This window comes from Triticum dicoccoides, chromosome 7A, assembly GCF_002162155.2.
Source record: "Triticum dicoccoides isolate Atlit2015 ecotype Zavitan chromosome 7A, WEW_v2.0, whole genome shotgun sequence".
Taxonomy (NCBI): Eukaryota; Viridiplantae; Streptophyta; class Magnoliopsida; order Poales; family Poaceae; genus Triticum; species Triticum dicoccoides.
The window spans coordinates 13643281-13663389 of record NC_041392.1 but is presented as its reverse complement, the minus strand read 5'-3'; the positions used below and the strand labels follow the sequence as shown (position 1 = coordinate 13663389).

The 20109-nt window shown below is 50.7% G+C and overlaps 2 protein-coding genes and 1 pseudogene across 2 annotated transcripts in view; 1 reads left to right on the top strand and 2 right to left on the bottom strand.

Annotated features, from left to right (window-relative positions):
* Positions 1 to 822: 822 nt before the first annotated feature.
* Positions 823 to 2017, top strand: LOC119332855 (annotated as a pseudogene).
* Positions 2018 to 3248: 1231 nt separating this feature from the next.
* On the bottom strand, positions 3249 to 4200 carry LOC119332854 (probable glutathione S-transferase GSTU6). The gene is made up of 2 exons (XM_037605973.1): positions 3865 to 4200; positions 3249 to 3653 (listed from the first exon to the last, which is right to left on the bottom strand). The coding sequence occupies exons 1-2, from the start codon at positions 4198 to 4200 to the stop codon at positions 3249 to 3251; spliced, it is 741 nt and encodes a 246-aa protein (XP_037461870.1).
* A 1083-nt stretch (positions 4201 to 5283) lies between these two features.
* The window catches only part of LOC119332853 (F-box protein At1g52495-like), a 31287-nt gene continuing 16461 nt past the window's right edge, over positions 5284 to 20109 (bottom strand). The window contains exon 2 of the mRNA XM_037605972.1: positions 5284 to 5656. Coding sequence (XP_037461869.1) covers positions 5284 to 5656 — 373 coding nt within the window. The remainder of the gene's footprint in view (positions 5657 to 20109) is intronic.

The window sequence follows — 20109 nt, the reverse complement described above, 5'->3', positions numbered from 1 at the left end:
AAAAGATTACATCGAATAGATCTCGACAGGAGAGGGGGAGAACTTTGTATTGAGATTCAAAGAGAGAGAAGAAGCCATCTAGATACTAACTATGGACCCGAAGGTCTGAGGTAAACTACTCACACTTCATCGGAGGGGCTAGGATGATGTAGAAGCCTTCCGTGATGACGGCCCTCTTCCGGCGGAGCTCCAAAACAGGCCCCGAGATGGGATCTCGTGGATACAGAAAGTTGCGGCAGTGGAATTAGGTTTTTGGGTCCTGTTCTGATCATTTGGGGTACATAGGTATATATAGGAGGAAGAAGTACGCCGGAGGAGCACCGAGGGGCCCATGAGGCATGGGGCGCGCCCTAGGGGGGCGTCCCCCACCCTCGTGACCGCCTCTTTTGTTCCTTGGAGCAGGGTCCAAGTCTCCTGGATCACGTTCGGTGAGAAAATCACGTTCCCGAAGGTTTTATTCCGTTTGGACTCCGTTTGATATTCCATTTCTTCGAAACACTGAAATAGGCAAAAAAACAGCAATTCTGGGCCGGGCCTCCGGTTAATAGGTTAGTCCCAAAAATAATATAGAAGTGGAAAATCAAGCCAAATATTGTCCAAAACAGTAGATATATAGCATGGAGCAATCAAAAATTATAGATACGTTGGAGACATATCCCATGCTAGCGGGCAAAGCCCCAGGCGGTGGGATTTGTTTCCCCCACACGCGCAGGTGGTGGACGGGGCTCGGGTGCTGCAAGTCAACGGCGGCTCTAGTGGCGTGGATCTGGCCCCTGGCGGCGCTCAGGCGGCTCTCTCTGCGCGGATCCGGCTGGTGGCTGCATGGGGCGGGCGGCTTCTACTGCTCGTCATTGGCCCTCGCGGTGGCTGCCGCGGGAGGTGCGGGTTGTGGCCCTCGGAGGTGGGCGGGCGTGTATCTGCTCGCGGGCGGCTGCGATGGAGGTGCGGCGCGGGCGCTCTTGAGGCCCGCGACGCGGATCTACCTCCTGGGGTCGTGGGCAGGGACCGGCGACGTGGGGCAAGCGTGCGGGGATGTGCTTCGGCTGCAGTGGGGCGGATCTGAGAGCGTGGTGCTTGGACGCCGCGGCCCCGGACCTCTTCTTTGGCAACGGCGGCTTGGGTGGCTGCGTGGGCAGCGCCATGGCTGGAGCTCGGGGGCGTCGGTGCTCTGCGGCAGTGCGTCGGCCGTCGGTCACGCCAGGGATGCTTGGTGCTGGCCGGAGGGTTGGCTGCTGCTGTTGCGCGGGGCTTCGGATCTGACCAGACGTGGCCAGTTCTGGCTCCTACAGTGGAGATGGCATAGCCTGGTCGACGGCTCTGCGTGGTGCGGGCGGCGGCGGCGAGGCTGTTCTGATCGGTGGCTCCGGGCTCTGGAGGTCGGTGGTGGTTCAGGCAGGCAGTGGCTCTCGTGTGCCGGTTCGAGGGAAGGGCTTCCTTTGGCTGCTCAGGGCGAAAGCCTTGCTCCGGCCTTGGCCGAAGCCGGCGGCGGCGACGCCTATGGGCGCCGCACACCTTCTTGGAGGCGTCGTCGTTCGAGGGCATTCGACCTCTTCTCTCACACTCCGGGGGAAACCCTTGCTCCAGTTCTTGGAGCGGATGATGGCGGCGCTCCGGTGTCGCGGTCCTTCATGGAGGCATCGTTCTGGAGTGGTCTTGGCCTAGGAGAGTCATCGGCTCGGGTGGTGCGCGGCCTCGGGGCCGGCGTGGAAGTCGGAGCGGCGGCTCCGGATCTCTTCATCTTGGAGGGGGTGCCGGCATTGGTCACGTGGGTGGCAGTGTCGTTGGCCAGCCTGGTGCGCGGCCTCGGGGTCGGCGTGGATGTCGGAGCGGTGGCTCCGGATATGGTGGTTTGGTGTCGGCTCCGGTTGCTCGGGTGACGAAGCTGACGGCTCTCCTGGTGCGTGGCCTCGGGGTCGGCGTGTGGGGTTTCTATCTGTACGTCGGAGTGGCGGCTCCGGAGATGGTTGTAGGGTGTCGGCTCCGGTTGCTCGGGCAGCAGAGCAGGCGGCTCGCCTAGTGCACGGCCTCGGGGTCGGCGTGGATACCGGAGCGGCGGCTTTGGTCTTGGTTGTTGGGTGTCGGCTATGGGTTGCTCGGGTGACGGAGCTGGCAGCTCGGCTGGAGCGCGGCCCAGGGGTCGGCGTGTGTTTCTTTCGGTTATCCTTGATTAGCCGTGAATGTTTGGTTTTCGGGTCCGGTTTTCCTTATAAACTGGACCTACTCTCTTCTTCTTAATGAAATGCAGGAACCCCTGCCCCTTTCGAGGTGTTCTCGAAAAAAAAGTCAAGGCATCAAACAGCGGCATCTAACAAGAGCAGTTGGGATTTGAGAGAGACTAAGACGGGGATACCCTTTGGGCCTGAGCCGCTGAGGTGGATTGATGAAGGGCACCGGCCGCCATGACTAGACTGGATGAATAGGACCGCCGCCTCACCAGGTAGCATGTTGCCTTGTCGAAAGAGAGGGCCTGCCGCCCAGCAGGACAGGACATGGAAGTGGAGTATTGCCCGCTGCCACACGTGGTTGGCCACCTGGCAGCGACAATGAGACGCAGCGGCGGCTCAGCAGGGTAGGGTTCTTCCACACTGGTTCGTTTCTTTCTTTTCTAGTACTACCTCCGTCCCATAATGTAAGAAACAATCTTAATTATGGGAAAGAGGGGGTAAAAAAAGACTCATGCAGGCAATGTCGCGCATATCATCGTTCTTTTCACCTTCGCGCAGTACCCCGAGCAGCAACCTTTTTTCATCGGAGGTGATCTTGGGTGTGTGATCAGCCGAGCAGTACTCTGAGCAGCAACTTTCAGCACCCCAGGCACTACTTTGGCCCTCAATATGAAATCGGATGGAGATGACCTAAACATCATTTTTCTCCATTTTGATGAGATGGAGATTTTTCATGTTGATCACATTCTCATTCTAGGCCATCCTATTTATTTTTATTGCCATGCCAAAATGTGGTGTCAACATGTTTTAAACTTTTCTTATAGTTATTAAGAACTCAACCGGAGAACATTGCATTTGGTACCAGTAACGTCCTTGACAAAGAGGTGAAAGATTGAGGAAGCTTTAATTTATTCCCAAAACAACAAACTCAGATCGAAGACAGTTCACGCGTGCGCACCATCCATGACGATCAGACCCTAACAACCAAGTAACAACAGTTCAACGAGCACAACACATCTGGAAAACATCAACTCAATCTGAAGGCGAGTGTAGCAAAAGCGATGGAACAAGATGACATGATCTCTAATTAGTTTCCGGCGCAGTGAGCGCGGCCTTCCACTTTGGATAAAGAACTGTTGAGATGTACTTCTCCACCTTGTCCGCCTCAGGCAGCAGTCCCCAGATCGGCTCGGCGGCCCTGAACCGCTCCGCCCACGCGGCCAGCTTCGGTGTCCTTGTTGCGTCGAGGAACGGCGGCATGCTGGCAAGGCAGCCTATCGCTTCGATCCAGGGAAGATAGCACCCAAGCGCGATGTCGAGCAGCCCGAGAGAGCCACCGCCAAAGAACAACGCCTCCGCCTCCTCTTCAATTGAGCATTCCGCCAGGGCAGCCTCTAGGAGCCCGAGCGACGACAAGGTCTCCTCCACCTTGTCGGCTCTTTCCTGCGGCTTCCTCGTCTTGAGGATGCCGATGCACGAAGGGAACAGCTGCGGCAGCACATTGATTATGTGATTTTTTCAATAACCCATATTTTTCATTCAATGGATATATAAGATAATACAACTCCGACCGAATGCCCAACATATGCATAACACAATGCATGCAACCAACATGTCCAACTCAAAACAAAAAAAAAAGTAGTATCAATTTAATGAAAATAAAGTCAAGATGGGCCAAACTAGACGAGAGGAAACAAACCTTGTTGTCCACATAGGTAGCCCAGAAACGGGCAACAACACGGTGGTAGGGGTCAGTAGGGAGGATGGAGACGCCATTTCCGGGGAAGGCGTCGTCAAGGTACTCCAAGATGATCAGCGACTCGCAGACGGGCCTACTGCCGTGGATGAGGACAGGCAGCTTCTTGTGCACGGGATTGGACGCAAGGAGCAGGTCGCTCTTGCACCGGGGGTCCTCAGGGAGGTAGTCGTAGGTCAGCCCCTTGATGCCGAGCGCCATCTGGGCGCGGATCACGTACGGGCTCACCCCGGACGCCGCCCCCAGCAGCTTCAGCCCTTGCTCTTGAGCGCTTGCCATCATCATCGTTGAATGATCTCTGTAGCTACGTGTTGATTAAGTGTAGTATGTATACGATATGGCACTGCGTCGTCATACGGCGAGTGTGCATTGATAGCCGTCCATGCGCCTTGAAATGTGCAATGGGCCATCACTTTATCGCAGCAGCGTTCCACGATCGTTATCCAACCACCAGCCCATTCTCAAAGGCCACGAGCTAGTCATGGGGAAGGTGTGTGGCCTCTTTACTTTGTGGCACAAGGACCAATGAAGCCATGTGTACCATTGATCTAGTTATGTCTAAAGTGTGCATTGCCACGCCGTTCTTTAGTTGTAATAATTAAGTATCATCTTTTTAGTTTGCACTAGCAAAGTGGCCTTCGCAAATGTGAGGGCAACATCTTTAATGTCTTAAAATTAGTTGAAAATGAGCTAATAAATTAGCATAAATTTTTAATATGTGAATTTAACTTTTTTTTCATACTGGTTCCTGTATTTCTGCGTACATGAAGAAATTTCATCTAATAGTTTACACAAAATTCAGTAGGGAAATGCTGTGAAGTATCAGATCAAATGTTGAATATGTAAAAGTATCAGATCGGATTAATTGGAAATTTTCAATTGAAATTATGCCAATACACGTGTAAGTAGATGAGAACTCATGTGTTTTCTTAAACAGAAATATACATGCAGTTGATCTATTACATTCGGTTTTTGGTATAGAATTTATCTATATCTCTGAACATAGGAGTGGAACATTACGGTTTATAGAGAATGTTCCTATTGTACTTCTGTTCTATGTTGTCTAAAAAAATTCCAAATAGTAAATCATTTGGATAAGCTACTATATGCTAGTAATAGGAATGTGATCGTGTTTTGTGCCTCAAGAGGGATCTTTGGTCTTGAAACAATGATGAAGCCAACATTTCTTGAAACATATAAATGCTTATTTGCCATTTACATAGTGGGAAATAAGCCAAAAGAAGCTATAGCTAGCTAGATTGGAACTAGGGTTTGATCGAAGAAAACTAGTGGATTTGATCGAAGAAAACTAGTGGGTTTTGCCGTTTACATAGTGAGAAATAAGCCAACTAGAAGCTATAGCTAGATTGGAACTAGGGTTGGAATGTAAAAGATTGCATCAAAGTCTTGGACGGTCTCCCCTGAGTATTCAACAAGCGTGCTCGTGTCATGGTTGTAATATCTCAAGGCTTCCATGTGAAACATAATGTCAACTCCTTGAGGAGTTTGCCGCCATAGAGAGTCCGAAATGTCTCGGAACACTATCTCGTCATTAGACGTGCCTATCAGCTGGTGAAAAGAAAATGGGAAGTTGAGTACATGACGTCTTTCCCATCGTGGTGGGCTAATGCTTTCCACATCATCACACATCCATATCTGGACTGATTTATAACCTGGACGCGGCATGGCTAGCTCCCCGTTTAGCTCGGCTAAGGGCATCTCCAGCCGCTGGCCCCTCAGGAGGGGCAAAAAATCGCCCCCGGGGGCGCGCCGGCGCTAAACCGCGCACTGGGGGCGTGATGCCCCCCAGTCGCGGCGCCCACATTTAAAAAAAAAAATCAAATACGGCGCAAACACGACTGAAATTTAACGCAAACATCGGCGAGTTCGTTCAAACTTAAACATATTTTACAAAAAAAGAAAAAAAAACTTCCGCGGGCTACCCCCGCCGTCTCCCTCGCCGCCCGCCTCGCCGCCCGCCCACGCGGTTTACATGCCGAGGAGGCTGTAGAACCGCGTGTAGTCACCGCCGTCGTCGTCGTCGTCGTCGTCGTCGCCGCCGCCGTCGTCGTCGTCGTCGTCATCGCCGCCCCCGCCTGCGCCTCCGCCGTCCCTGCTGCATCCCTCCCCCGGTTGGCGTGGCGGGTTGGACGGTCCGGGGTCGTTGTCGTTGTCGAGGACCACGACGCCGTGCTCGTCCTCGCGCCCACGCTTGCGGGCGGCGATCTCCTCCAGGGCCCGGCGCTGCCGGACCATCTCGTCGTGGAGGTAGTCGTCCCGCGCCCACCGCAGCGCGTCCTCGTCGGAGATGCCACGCCGGGCTATGTCCTCGTACTCCGAGGGGAGGTCGGGCTCCGGCTTGGGCTCGACGAGGACGAAGCGGCCGGTGGGTGGGGAGGCGTTGGCGCCGATGCGGACGCCGGAGCTGCGCGTGCGGGCACTGACTGGCGTGCCCTGGGGCTCCGGCTTGACGGGGCGGAGGCAGGGCGAGCCGCCGGACGACGAGGAGGACCCCCCGGTCTCCATGCGCCTCGGGGTCCAGGAGCTTCCCCGGTGGCGTGAGAAGGACGGGGGAGCGGGGTACTCGAGGCGCGGCGTGTTGCCGCCCTCGATGTACTCGAGGATGGCCTCCAACGTGCGCCCGGGCATGCCCCACCACCGGGCCGGCCATTGCAGTTGAGCCTGCCGGAGGGCATGACGCCGTTGGTGGCCTCGAGCTGCTCGGCGTGACGGCGGCGGAAGTAGGGCTCCTAGAGCGGGCTGTCGGGGACGTACCGTGGCCCCTCCCTCGCCGCCCGCGGCAGAGACGCACGGATGCGTGTGATCTCCGCACGCCGCGCCGCCCCGGTGGGTGGTGGTGGCACCGGCACGCCGCCGGCGCTGATCCTCCATGCGTCGGGCACCCGCATGTCCAGCGGGACCGGGTACTCGGCCTCGTAAAGGAGGCGAGCCTCGTCTTCGTGGAGATGGCGGCGGCCGAAGCCGTTCGCCGCCGCGCCGTCACCAAGGAAGCGCTCAGCCATGGGAGATGAACTGGAAACGGCGAGAGAGAGGAGAGGGAGGAACGACGACGGCGAGAGAGTGTGATCGCCGAGCACACTGGTGCGCGTCTTATATAGGCCGAGACGTCGCCCGTACGCGTGGCCGCCGTGTGTACGCGTGACAGGCGAGGGACGCGCGTCATCCGGCCTTCACTGCGCCGCCCGTGAGGCATCAATGGCGCAGGCTGACCGGCGCGGCAGCGCGGCAGCTTTGGCATTGATTCGCCGCGGGAAACGAGGCAATGAGGACGACGAAGGGGCGAGAAGGGAGCCGTGTCGCTGACGCGGCGGGCCTGCGGCTTTTTCGCGCCAAAAAAGTTCGCCCGGCGCCCCCGGGCGCCCCCCAGCGCGCCGGGTTCGGCCTGGGTCCGCCGGCACTGTTTTCGGCCCAGGCCGGCGAAAATCGGGCTCCTGGGGGCGCGACTGGGCCGATTTTTCGGCACCGGCGCAGAAAAAACGCCTGGGAAGGCCTTCCTGGGGGCGCGACTGGAGATGCCCTAAGCCGGGTGATGAAGCTATGTACCTAGGGTAGGGGCACGGACCTGTCCAAAGAGCCCTACCCGAGGACATCCCTAGAAGAAGTCACCTTTCAATCGACTTGAAGGTATCCCACTCGACGAATTCAAGACACTCGACCATGAAGCTAGCCACTCGACCGCCAGGAGATCTGAAGTCACTCCGCAGGCAAACGGTCGGCTATTAAGTAGTCTTTATGGTCATTATAGCACTTTATTAGGGGCGTTACCAGTAACGCCCAACCTTAAATGTACCTTAAACCCTGCATTACTGAGGGCAGGAGAGGGCCGGCGAACTCAATATAAGCCACCCCCCTCCTCAGTATGAAGGGTTCACACCCCTGTTATTCACACACGTATAATTCAATCGACCGCCTTTGGGCACCGAGACGTAGGGCTGTTATTGTTGGGGAACGTAGTAATTTCAAAAATTTCCTACGCACACGCAAGATCATGGTGATGCATAGCAACGAGAGGGGAGAGTGTTGCCTACATACCAATGCAGACCAACTGCGGAAACAATCACACAACGTAGAGGAAGTAGTCGTACGTCTTCTTCCCGATCCGACCGATCCAAGCACCGTTACTCCGGCACCTCCGAGTTCTTAGCACACATACAGCTCGATGACGATCCCCGGGCTCCGATCCAGCAAAGCTTCGGGGAGGAGTTCCGTCAGCACGACGGCGTGGTGATGATCTTGATGTTCTACCAACGCAGGGCTTCGCCTAAGCACTACAACGATATGATCGAGGTGGAATATGGTGGCAGGGGGCACCGCACACGGCTAAGGAACGATCTCAATGATCAACTTGTGTGTCTAGAGATGCCCCCTGCCTCCATATATAAAGGAGCCAAGGGGGAGGGGTGCGGCCAGCCCTATGGAGGCGCGGGAGGAGTCCTACTCCAACCGGGAGTAGGACTCCCCCCCCCCCCCCAATCCTATTCCAAATAGGATTCCCAAGGGGGAAAGAGAGAGAGAGAAAGGTGGCCGGCCACCTCTCCTAGTCCTAATAGGACTAGGGGAGGGGGGAGGCACGCAGCCCACTATGGGCAGCCCCTTTCACCTTTCCACTAAAGCCCAATAAGGCCCATATGGCTCCCGGGGGGTTCCGGTAACCTCCCGGTAATCCGGTAAAATCCCGATTTCACCCGGAACACTTTCGATATCCAAACATAGGCTTCCAATATATCAATCTTTATGTCTCGACCATTTCGAGACTCCTCGTCATGTCCGTGATCACATCCGGGACTCCGAACAACCTTCGGTACATCAAAATGCATAAACTCATAATAACTGTCATCGTAACGTTAAGCGTGCGGACCCTACGGTTCGAGAACAATGTAGACATGACCGAGACACATCTCTGGTCAATAACCAATAGCGGGACCTGGATGCCCATATTGGATCCTACATATTCTACGAAGATCTTTATCGGTCAGACCACATAACAACATACGTTGTTCCCTTTGTCATCGGTATGTTACTTGCGCGAGATTCGATCGTCGGTATCCAATACCTAGTTCAATCTCGTTACTGGCAAGTCTCTTTACTCGTTCCTTAATACATCATCCTACAACTAACTCATTAGTTGCAATGCTTGCAAGGCTTATGTGATGTGCATTACCGAGAGGGCCCAGATATACCTCTCCGACAATCGGAGTAACAAATCCTAATCTCGAAATACGCCAACCCAACATCTACCATTGGAGACACCTGTAGAGCTCCTTTATAATCAACCAGTTACGTTGTGATGTTTGGTAGCACACAAAGTGTTCCTCCGGCAAACGGGAGCTGCATAATCTCATAGTCGTAGGAACATGTATAAGTCATGAAGAAAGCAATAGCAACATACTAAACGATCGGGTGCTAAGCTAATGGAATGGGTCATGTCAATCAGATCATTCAACTAATGATGTGACCTCGTTAATCAAATAACAACTCTTTGTTCATGGTTAGGAAACATAACCATCTTTGATTAACGAGCTAGTCAAGTAGAGGCATACTAGTGACACTCTGTTTGTCTATGTATTCACACATGTATTATGTTTCCGGTTAATACAATTCTAGCATGAATAATAAACATTTATCATGATATAAGGAAATAAATAATAACTTTATTATTGCCTCTTGGGCATATTTCCTTCAGTCTCCCACTTGCACTAGAGTCAATAATCTAGATTACACTGTAATGATCCTAACACCCATGGAGTCTTGGTGCTGATCATGTTTTGCTCGTGGAAGAGGCTTAGTCAACGGGTCTGCAACATTCAGATCCGTATGTATCTTGCAAATCTCTATGTCTCCCACCTGGACTAGATCCCGGATGGAATTGAAGCGTCTCTTGATGTGTTTGGTCCTTTTGTGAAATCTGGATTCCTTTGCCAAGGCAATTGCACCAGTATTGTCACAAAAGATTTTCATTGGACCCGATGCACTAGGTATGACACCTAGATTTGATATGAACTCCTTCATCCAGACTCCTTCGTTCGCTGCTTCCGAAGCAGCTATGTACTCCGCTTCACATGTAGATCCCGCTACGATGCTTTGTTTAGAACTGCACCAACTGATAGCTCCACCGTTTAATGTAAACACGTATCCGGTTTGCGATTTAGAATCATCCGGATCATTGTCAAAGCTTGCATCAACGTAACCACTTACGGTGAGCTCTTTGTCACCTCCATATACGAGAAACATATCCTTAGTCCTTTTCAGTTATTTCAGGATGTTCTTGACCGCTGTCCAGTGATCCACTCCTGGATTACTTTGGTACCTCCCTGCTAAACTTATAGCAAGGCACACATCAGGTCTGGTACACAGCATTGCATACATGATAGAGCCTATGGCTGAAGCATAGGGAACATCTTTCATTTTCTCTCTATCTTCTGCAGTGGTTGGGCATTGAGTCTGACTCAACTTCACACCTTGTAACACAGGCAAGAACCCTTTCTTTACTTGATCCATTTTGACCTTCTTCAAAATCTTGTCAAGGTATGTGCTTTGTGAAAGTCCAATTAAGCGTCTTGATCTATCTCTATAGATCTTTATGCCTAATATGTAAGCAGCTTCACCGAGGTCTTTCATTGAAAAACTCTTATTCAAGTATCCCTTTATGCTATCCAGAAATTCTATGTCATTTCCAATCAGTAATATGTCATCCACATATAATATCAGAAATGCTACAGAGCTCCCACTCACTTTCTTGTAAATACAGGCTTCTCCAAAAGTCTGTATAAAACCAAATGCTTTGATCACACTATCAAAGCGTTTATTCCAACTCCGAGATGCTTGCACCAGTCCATAAATGGATCGCTGGAGCTTGCACACTTTGTTAGCTCCCTTTGGATCGACAAAACCTTCCGGCTGCATCATATACAACTCTTCTTCCAGAAATCCATTCAGGAATGCAGTTTTGACATCCATCTGCCAAATTTCATAATCATAAAATGCGGCAATTGCTAACATGATTCGGACAGACTTAAGCATCGCTACGGGTGAGAAGGTCTCATCGTAGTCAACCCCTTGAACTTGTCGAAAACCCTTTGCGACAAGTCGACCTTTGTAGACAGTAATATTACCGTCAGCGTCAGTCTTATTCTTGAAGATCCATTTATTCTCAATTGCTTGCCGATCATCGGGCAAGTCAACCAAAGTCCATACTTTGTTCTCATACATGGATCCCATCTCAGATTTCATGGCTTCAAGCCATTTTGCGGAATCTGGGCTCACCATCGCTCCTTCATAGTTCGTAGGTTCATCATGATCTAGTAGCATGATTTCCAGAACAGGATTACCGTACCACTCTGGTGCGGATCTCGCTCTGGTTGATCTACGAGGTTCAGTAGTATCTTGTCCTGAAGTTTCATGATTATCATCATTAGCTTCCTCACTAATTGGTATAGGCGTCGCAGAAACAGTTTTCTGTGATGTACTACTTTCCAATAAGGGAGCAGGTACAGTTACCTCGTCAAGTTCTACTTTCCTCCCACTCACTTCTTTCGAGAGAAACTCCTTCTCTAGAAAGGATCCTTTCTTAGCAACGAATGTCTTGCCTTCAGATCTGTGATAGAAGGTGTACCCAATAGTCTCCTTTGGGTATCCTATGAAGACACATTTCTCCGATTTGGGTTCGAGCTTATCAGGTTGAAGCTTTTTCACATAAGCATCGCAGGCCTAAACTTTAAGAAACGACAACTTTGGTTTCTTGCCAAACCATAGTTCATAAGGCGTCGTCTCAACGGATTTTGATGGTGCCCTATTTAACGTGAATGCGGCCGTCTCTAATGCATAACCCCAAAATGATAGCGGTAAATCAGTAAGATACATCATAGATCGCACCATATCTAGTAAAGTACGATTACGACGTTCGGACACACCATTACGCTGTGGTGTTCCGGGTGGCGTGAGTTGCGAAACTATTCCACAATTTTTCAAATGTACACCAAACTCGTAACTCAAATATTCTCCTCCACGATCAGATCGTAGAAACTTTATTTTCTTTGTTACGATGATTTTCAACTTCACTCTGAAATTCTTTGAACTTTTCAAATGTTTCAGACTTGTGTTTCATTAAGTAGATATACCCATATCTTCTTAAGTCATCTGTGAAGGTGAGAAAATAACGATATCCGCCACGAGCCTCAATATTCATCGGACCACATACATCGGGATGTATGATTTCCAACAAATCTGTTGCTCTCTCCATAGTACCGGAGAACGGTATTTTAGTCATCTTGCCCAAGAGGCACGGTTCGCAAGTACCAATTGATTCATAATCAAGTGGTTCCAAAAGTCCATCAGTATGGAGTTTCTTCATGCGCTTTACACCGATATGACCTAAACGACAGTGCCACAAATAAGTTGCACTTTCATTATCAACTCTGCATCTTTTGGTTTCAACATTATGAATATGTGTATCACTACTATTGAGATTCATCAAAAATAGACCACTCTTCAAAGGTGCATGACCATAAAAGATATTACTCATATAAATAGAACAACCATTATTCTCTGATTTAAATGAATAAACGTCTCGCATTAAACAAGATCCAGATATAATGTTCATGCTCAACGCTGGCACCAAATAACAATTATTTAGGTCTAATATTAATCCCGAAGGTAGATGTAGAGGTAGCGTGCCGACCGCGATCACATCGACTTTGGAACCGTTTCCCACGCGCATCGTCACCTCGTCCTTTGCTAGTGTCCGCTTATTCCGTAGTCCCTGTTTCGAGTTGCAAATATTAGCAACAGAACCAGTATCAAATACCCAGGTGCTACTGTGAGCTCTAGTAAGGTACACAACAATAACATGTATATCACATATACCTTTGTTCCCCTTGCCATCGTTCTTATCCGCCAAATACTTGGGGCAGTTCCGCTTCCAGTGACCAGTCTGCTTGCAGTAGAAGCACTCAGTTTCAGGCTTAGGTCCAGACTTGGGTTTCTTCTCCTGAGCAGCAACTTGCTTGCTGTTCTTCTTGAAGTTACCCTTCTTCTTCCCTTTGCCCTTTTTCTTGAAACTGGTGGTCTTGTTAACCATCAACACTTGATGCTCCTTCTTGATTTCTACCTCCGCTGCTTTCAGCATTGCGAAGAACTCGGGAATAGTCTTATTCATCCCTTGCATATTATAGTTCATCACGAAGCTCTTGTAGCTTGTTGGCAGTGATTGGAGAATTCTGTCAATGACGCAATCATCTAGAAGATTAACTCCCAATTAAATCAAGTGATTATTATACCCAGACATTTTGAGTATATGCTCACTGACAGAACTGTTCTCCTCCATCTTGCAGCTATAGAACTTATTGGAGACTTCATATCTCTCAATCCGGGCATTTGCTTGAAATATTAACTTCAACTCCTGGAACATCTCATATGCTCCATGACGTTCAAAATGTCGTTGAAGTCCCGATTCTAAGCCGTAAAGCATGGCACACTGAACTATCGAGTAGTCATCAGCTTTGCTCTGCTAGCCGTTCATAACATCTGGTGTTGCTCCAGCAGCAGGCCTGTCACCCAGCGGTGCTTCCAGGACGTAATTCTTCTGAGCAGCAATGAGGATAATCCTCAAGTTACGGACCCAGTCCGTGTAATTGCTACCATCATCTTTCAACTTTGCTTTCTCAAGGAACGCATTAAAATTCAACGGAACAACAGCACGAGCCATCTATCTACAATCAACATAAACAAGCAAGATACTATCAGGTACTAAGTTCATGATAAGTTTAAGTTCAGTTAATCAAATTATTTAAGAACTCCCACTTAGATGGACATCCCTCTAATCCTCTAAGTGATCACGTGATCCAAATCAACTAAACCATAACCGATCATCACGTGAGATGGAGTAGTTTTCAATGGTGAACATCGTTATGTTGATCATATCTACTATATGATTCACGCTCGACCTTTCGGTCTCCGTGTTCCGAGGCCATATCTGCATATGCTTGGCTCGTCAAGTTTAACCTGAGTATTCTGCGTGTGCAAAACTGGCTTGCACCCGTTGTAGATGGACGTAGAGCTTATCACACCCGATCATCACGTGGTGTCTGGGCACGACGAACTTTGGCAACGGTGCATACTCAGGGAGAACACTTCTTGATAATTTAGTGGGAGATCATCTTATAATGCTACCGTCAATCAAAGCAAGATAAGATGCATAAAAAGATAAACATCACATGCAATCAATATAAGTGATATGATATGGCCATCATCATCTTGTGCTTGTGATCTCCATCTCCGAAGCACCGTCATGATCACCATTGTCACCGGCGCGACACCTTGATCTCCATCGTAGCATCGTTGTCGTCTCGCCAATCTTATGCTTCTACGACTATCGCTACCGCTTAGTGATAAAGTAAAGCATTACATCGCGATTGCATTGCATACAATAAAGCGACAACCATATGGCTCCTGCCAGTTGCCGATAACTCGGTTACAAAACATGATCATCTCATACAATAAAACTCAGCATCATGCCTTGACCATATCACATCACAACATGTCCTGCAAAAACAAGTTAGACGTCCTCTACTTTGTTGTTGCAAGTTTTACGTGGCTGCTACGGGCTTAAGCAAGAACCAATCTCACCTACGCATCAAAACCACAACGATAGTTCGTCAAATAGACTCCGTTTTAACCTTCGCAAGGACCGGGCGTAGCCACACTTGGTTCAACTAAAGTTGGAGAGACAGTCGCCCGCAAGCCACCTGTGTGCAAAGCACGTCGGGGGAACCGGTCTCGCGTAAGCGTACGCGTAAGGTTGGTCCGGGTCGTCTCGTCCAACAATACCGCCGAACCAAAGTATGACATGCTGGTAGGCAGTATGACTTATATCGCCCACAACTCACTTGTGTTCTACTCGTGCATATAACATCAACATATAAAACCTAGGCTCGTATGCCACTGTTGGGAAACGTAGTAATTTCAAAAATTTCCTACGCACACGCAAGATCATGGTGATGCATAGCAACGAGAGGGGAGAGTGTAGCCTACGTACCAACGCAGACCGACTGCGGAAGCGATCACACAACGTAGAGGAAGTAGTCGTGCGTCTTCTTCCCGATCCGACCGATCCAAGCACCGTTACTCCGGCACCTCCGAGTTCTTAGCACACGTACAGCTCGATGACGATCCCCGGGCTCTGATCCAGCAAAGCTTCGGGGAGGAGTTCCGTCAACACGACGGCGTGGTGACGATCTTGATGTTATACCGACGCAGGGCTTCGCCTAAGCACTACAACGATATGATCGAGGTGGAATATGGTGGCAGGGGGCACCGCACACGGCTAAGGAACGATCTCAATGATCAACTTGTGTGTCTAGAGGTGCCCCCTGCCTCCGTATATAAAGGAGCCAAGGGGGAGGGGTGCGGCCAGCCCTATGGAGGCGCGGGAGGAGTCCTACTCCAACCGGGAGTAGGACTCCCCCCCCCCCCCCAATCCTATTCCAAATAGGATTCCGAAGGGGGAAAGAGAGAGAGAGAGGTGGCCGGCCACCTCTCCTAGTCCTAATAGGACTAGGGGAGGGGGAGGCGCGCAGCCCACTATGGGCAGCCCCTTTCACCTTTCCACTAAAGCCCAATAAGGCCCATATGGCTCCCGGGGGGTTCCGGTAACCTCCCGGTAATCCGGTAAAATCCCGATTTCACCCGGAACACTTCCGATATCCAAACATAGGCTTCCAATATATCAATCTTTATGTCTCGACCATTTCGAGACTACTCGTCATGTCCGTGATCACATCCGGGACTCCGAAAAACCTTCGGTACAACAAAATGCATAAACTCATAATAACTGTCATCGTAACGTTAAGCGTGCGGACCCTACGGTTCGAGAACAATGTAGACATGACCGAGACACATCTCTGGTCAATAACCAATAGCGGGACCTGGATGCCCATATTGGCTCCTACATATTCTACGAAGATCTTTATCGGTCAGACCGCATAACAACATACGTTGTTCCCTTTGTCATCGGTATGTTACTTGCCCGAGATTCGATCGTCGGTATCCAATACCTAGATCAATCTCGTTACTGGCAAGTCTCTTTACTCGTTCCGTAATACATCATCCTGCAACTAACTCATTAGTTGCAATGCTTGCAAGGCTTATGTGATGTGCATTACCGAGAGGGCCCAAAGATACCTTTCCGACAATCAGAGTAACAAATCCTAATCTCGAAATACGCCAACCCAACATCTACCATTGGAGACACCTGTAGAGCTCCTTTATAATCACCCAGTTACGTTGTGACGTTTGGTAGAACACAAAGTGTTCCTCCGGCAAACGGGAGCTGCATAATCTCATAGTCGTAGGAACATGTATAAGTCATGAAGAAAGCAATAGCAACATACTAAACGATCGGGTGCTAAGCTAATGGAATGGGTCATGTCAATCAGATCATTCAACTAATGATGTGACCTCGTTAATCAAATAACAACTCTTTGTTCATGGTTAGGAAACATAACCATCTTTGATTAACGAGCTAGTCAAGTAGAGGCATACTAGTGACACTCTGTTTGTCTATGTATTCACACATGTATTATGTTTCCGGTTAATACAATTCTAGCATGAATAATAAACATTTATCATGATATAAGGAAATAAATAATAACTTTATTATTGCCTCTAGGGCATATTTCCTTCAGTTATTTCCTCCGAGAAGGGCCTGAACTCGTAATCCTCGTGTGCTTACAACTCCTCCATAGCTAAGATCTAGACTCTCCATACACACCCCCCTACATCACTGTCAGAGTTAGAACCACGACAGTTGGCGCCCACCGTGGGGCATGGCGTCTATCGAGCCATGATGCAGATGGTTATTTCTTCTACCACCAGCGGAACATCTGTTCCGGCTGGTGCCCTCTATTTGGTTTGATCCAGTGGCGGAGCCAGAACTTTTGTGAAGCCTGGGTGAATTTGAGCTGAGTGTCTAAGCTAGAAATCAAAATCGGGTGTTCGGATACGCAATATATAAAACAACATCAAAGTTTCAAACCACAAATCCATATTAATGATGTAGTGAAAATATAACCATAGAAATCAAACAAATGTAATTTTAAAGTAAAATAATATAATATGTACTCCCTCCATTTCAAAATAAGTTTTACTGATTTTGTACTAAATTAGAACAAATTTTGAACTAGATCAGTGACACTTATTTTGGAACGGAAGAAGTATTTATTTGGTTTCATAGAGCAAAATGAAGTTGAGACTTGAAAACATTAAGTTATAAACCAGGGCTGCAACCAAACTCATCATATTACCGGCGGAAATATAACTAAACAAATTACCATTCAAAAATCCTAAAAGACACTAGAAGATAAAAAGAATGACTTGTAATTCACATATTGTTATTTGCGAATATATTCAAAATAGAGAGCTTGCAACCATCTCACAAGGCAATATGAGATGGTGGTTGTGGCTCTATTTATGTTTTCGATTGCATACCACTCACATTTTCACTGCCAAGAACCTCCATATCTCTCAAATTTAATAATTTGAAATTTGAAATTAACATCAACTATCTAAAACAAATCCCTAAACAAAGGATTAAGCTCATAAAAGTGGTAATCATCCCCAATGGCCAATTCCCCTCGCCGTGACCTCAAAATAAGTCTACTAATCTCACATAATTACGAAGACGGGGACAAGCAGCCGCTGATGCAAACCGTTCCTCGGAATCACGCTTGGATGCTCTCCGGCTCCGTCCCCGCCGCCGGCGGCTCGCCCAGGCCAGCCTACGCTCGCTGACGACCTGTCTCTGTCTCTAATCGATCAAGGATGCCGCCGTTTTGAACAGAAGCTAAACGAACGAACGCCCCTCAAAGAAAAAGAAAAGAAGCTAAACGGACGAGGGGTCGCAGGGAGGTGGAGCGATCGACTGATCGTTGCCTTCTCGTTTCGAGTAAAAAAACAATCGAACCGAACAAGTAGGCCTGTCTCACGTGGGTACTAGTGGCCCATCCGTCAGTGTTTAATTAAATAGTAATTAATTAGTACTGTTGACTAGAGAGGAAATGGAAGCCCATTGGCCCAGCTGCTCGCTGCCCGGGTAAACCACCCTGCGAGGAGTATTTTCCCTGTTTTGATAGAGCCATCGTAGCATGTAGCACAGCTCGCGAGCCCGGGCAACTGCCCAAGCTAGCTGGGCGGTGGCTCCGCCACTGGTTTGATCTTCATCTTCTAACACATTTTCTATACTGTTCATCTGCACAACGAGCAAAGCATCGCAAGCAAAAGGAAAACGTACATCCATCCAAGCACGTACAAGGAGAACTATCAGCCTTCAGGTTGGCTGGCCTTCCATCCGCATGAGCTGATCACTTGAATTGGCGCGAAAGCAAGAAACCGACTGCGCCTTCACGGACGACCACCGGCGCCATCCGCCACGTCGTCACCTTCGACCTTGTCACAGCCGCGTGCGGTCGTCGTCGTCTCCAACCTCAGCACAGCTGACTGCGCCTCCACGGACGACCTCCGGCGCCATCCACCCCGTCGTCGTCCCCGACCTCGGCACCGCCGACTGCGCCTCCGCGCGCAGCCACTAGCGGCGTCCGCGTCATCATCGTCTCCAACCCAGTCGCTGAGCCACACACACTTCCGTCGTCGCCGTTCACCTCGCCGTCGACTCCGGCCTCGTGTTCTCGGCTGCTCGCCGGGAACCTCCGCGGTGGCAGTGCGGGCAGGCAGCGCTCCTGCCTCCGGTGCCAGTCGTCTGCGACGGTCTCGGTGGTGGAGGCGCGCTGCGGCGGCCTCGGCCGTTGCCTGCCTCCGGTGCCAGTCGTCTGCGACGGTCTCGGTGGTGGAGGCGCGCTGCGGCGGCCTCGGCCGTTGCCTGCCTCCGGTGCCAGTCGTCTGCGACGGTCTCGGTGGTGGAGGCGCGCTGCGGCGGCCTCGGCCGTTGCCTGCCTCCGGTGCCAGTCGTCTGCGACGGTCTCGGTGGTGGAGGCGCGCTGCGGCGGCCTCGGCCGTTGCCTGCCTCCGGTGCCAGTCGTCTGCGACGGTCTCGGTGGTGGAGGCGCGCTGCGGCGGCCTCGGCCGTTGCCTGCCTCCGGTGCCAGTCGTCTGCCACGGTCTCGGTGGGGGAGGCGCGCTGCGGCGGCCTCGGCCGTTGCCTGCCTCCGGTGCCAGTCGTCTGCGACGGTCTCGGTGGTGGAGGCGCGCTGCGGCGGCCTCGGCCGTTGCCTGCCTCCGGTGCCAGTCGTCTGCGACGGTCTCGGTGGTGGAGGCGCGCTGCGGCGGTGGCTGGTAAGTGCTTGCATAACGTGGGGCACCTAATCAAGCATTAACTGCATGCAGGGAAAACGAAATCAGAAGGACATTTCCAGATCTCCCACACGTACGCGGCTTCACCGGCAATCATTAAATGCACGCCTATAAACGTCGGTCTCATAATTCCGCCAAGGATTGACCGCTTCGTTAAGGTAATCGCCTTATTAACCGGCCAATTGATGGAGATTATTAATCGCCTTATTAACTGCCAAGGATATCTAATTGCTTCCAACAACCCACCGATTCCGCACCAGTAAATTCATGCATGCATGCATAACCGTTCGGCCTTCAACTTCGCGGCCGTACTTGCAATTAACTTGCAGGGTCACCCGATGGATTTTTCAGTCGGTATAAAGCCACTCAGACACAGACTCAAGTTCACTCGGCCTCGAACCCGAATTCACTCGAACGGATTGCTCGTCCAGTACCTGAGCGCAAGCCAGAGGACAAGGCGCGTCATCACTCCGCAGGACATGTTTATATCGCTTGAACGCGCCATGCATCAACACTCCATGCGACACGTCATTCGGATGCCCCGTGCGTTGCGACTCGGCGGGACATGTTTACATCACTCGGACGCCCCGCGCGTCGCCACTTAGCGGAACGCGTCTAAATCACTCGAACGCCCCGCTCGTCGCCACTCCACGGGACGCGTCTACTTCACTCCGACGCCCCGCGTGCCTCACCACTCAGCGGGACGCATCTACTCCATTCGGTCGCTCCGTGCATCGTCACTCGGTTGGTCACCTCATAACCATTCGACCGCCCCGCGCGTCGCCATCGGTTGGTCACCTCATAACCATTCGGCCGCCCCGCGCGTCGCCATCGGTTGGTCACCTCATAACCATTCGACCGCCCCGC

Bases quoted from the DNA above. Each gene is read 5' to 3' on its own strand.
- LOC119332854 (XM_037605973.1), bottom strand. From the start codon at position 4,200: ATGGCAAGCGCTCAAGAGCAAGGGCTGAAGCTGCTGGGGGCGGCGTCC. The intron at 3,654-3,864 runs GTTTGTTTCCTC...GTGCTGCCGCAG, and splicing joins CTACCTATGTGGACAACAAG to CTGTTCCCTTCGTGCATCGG.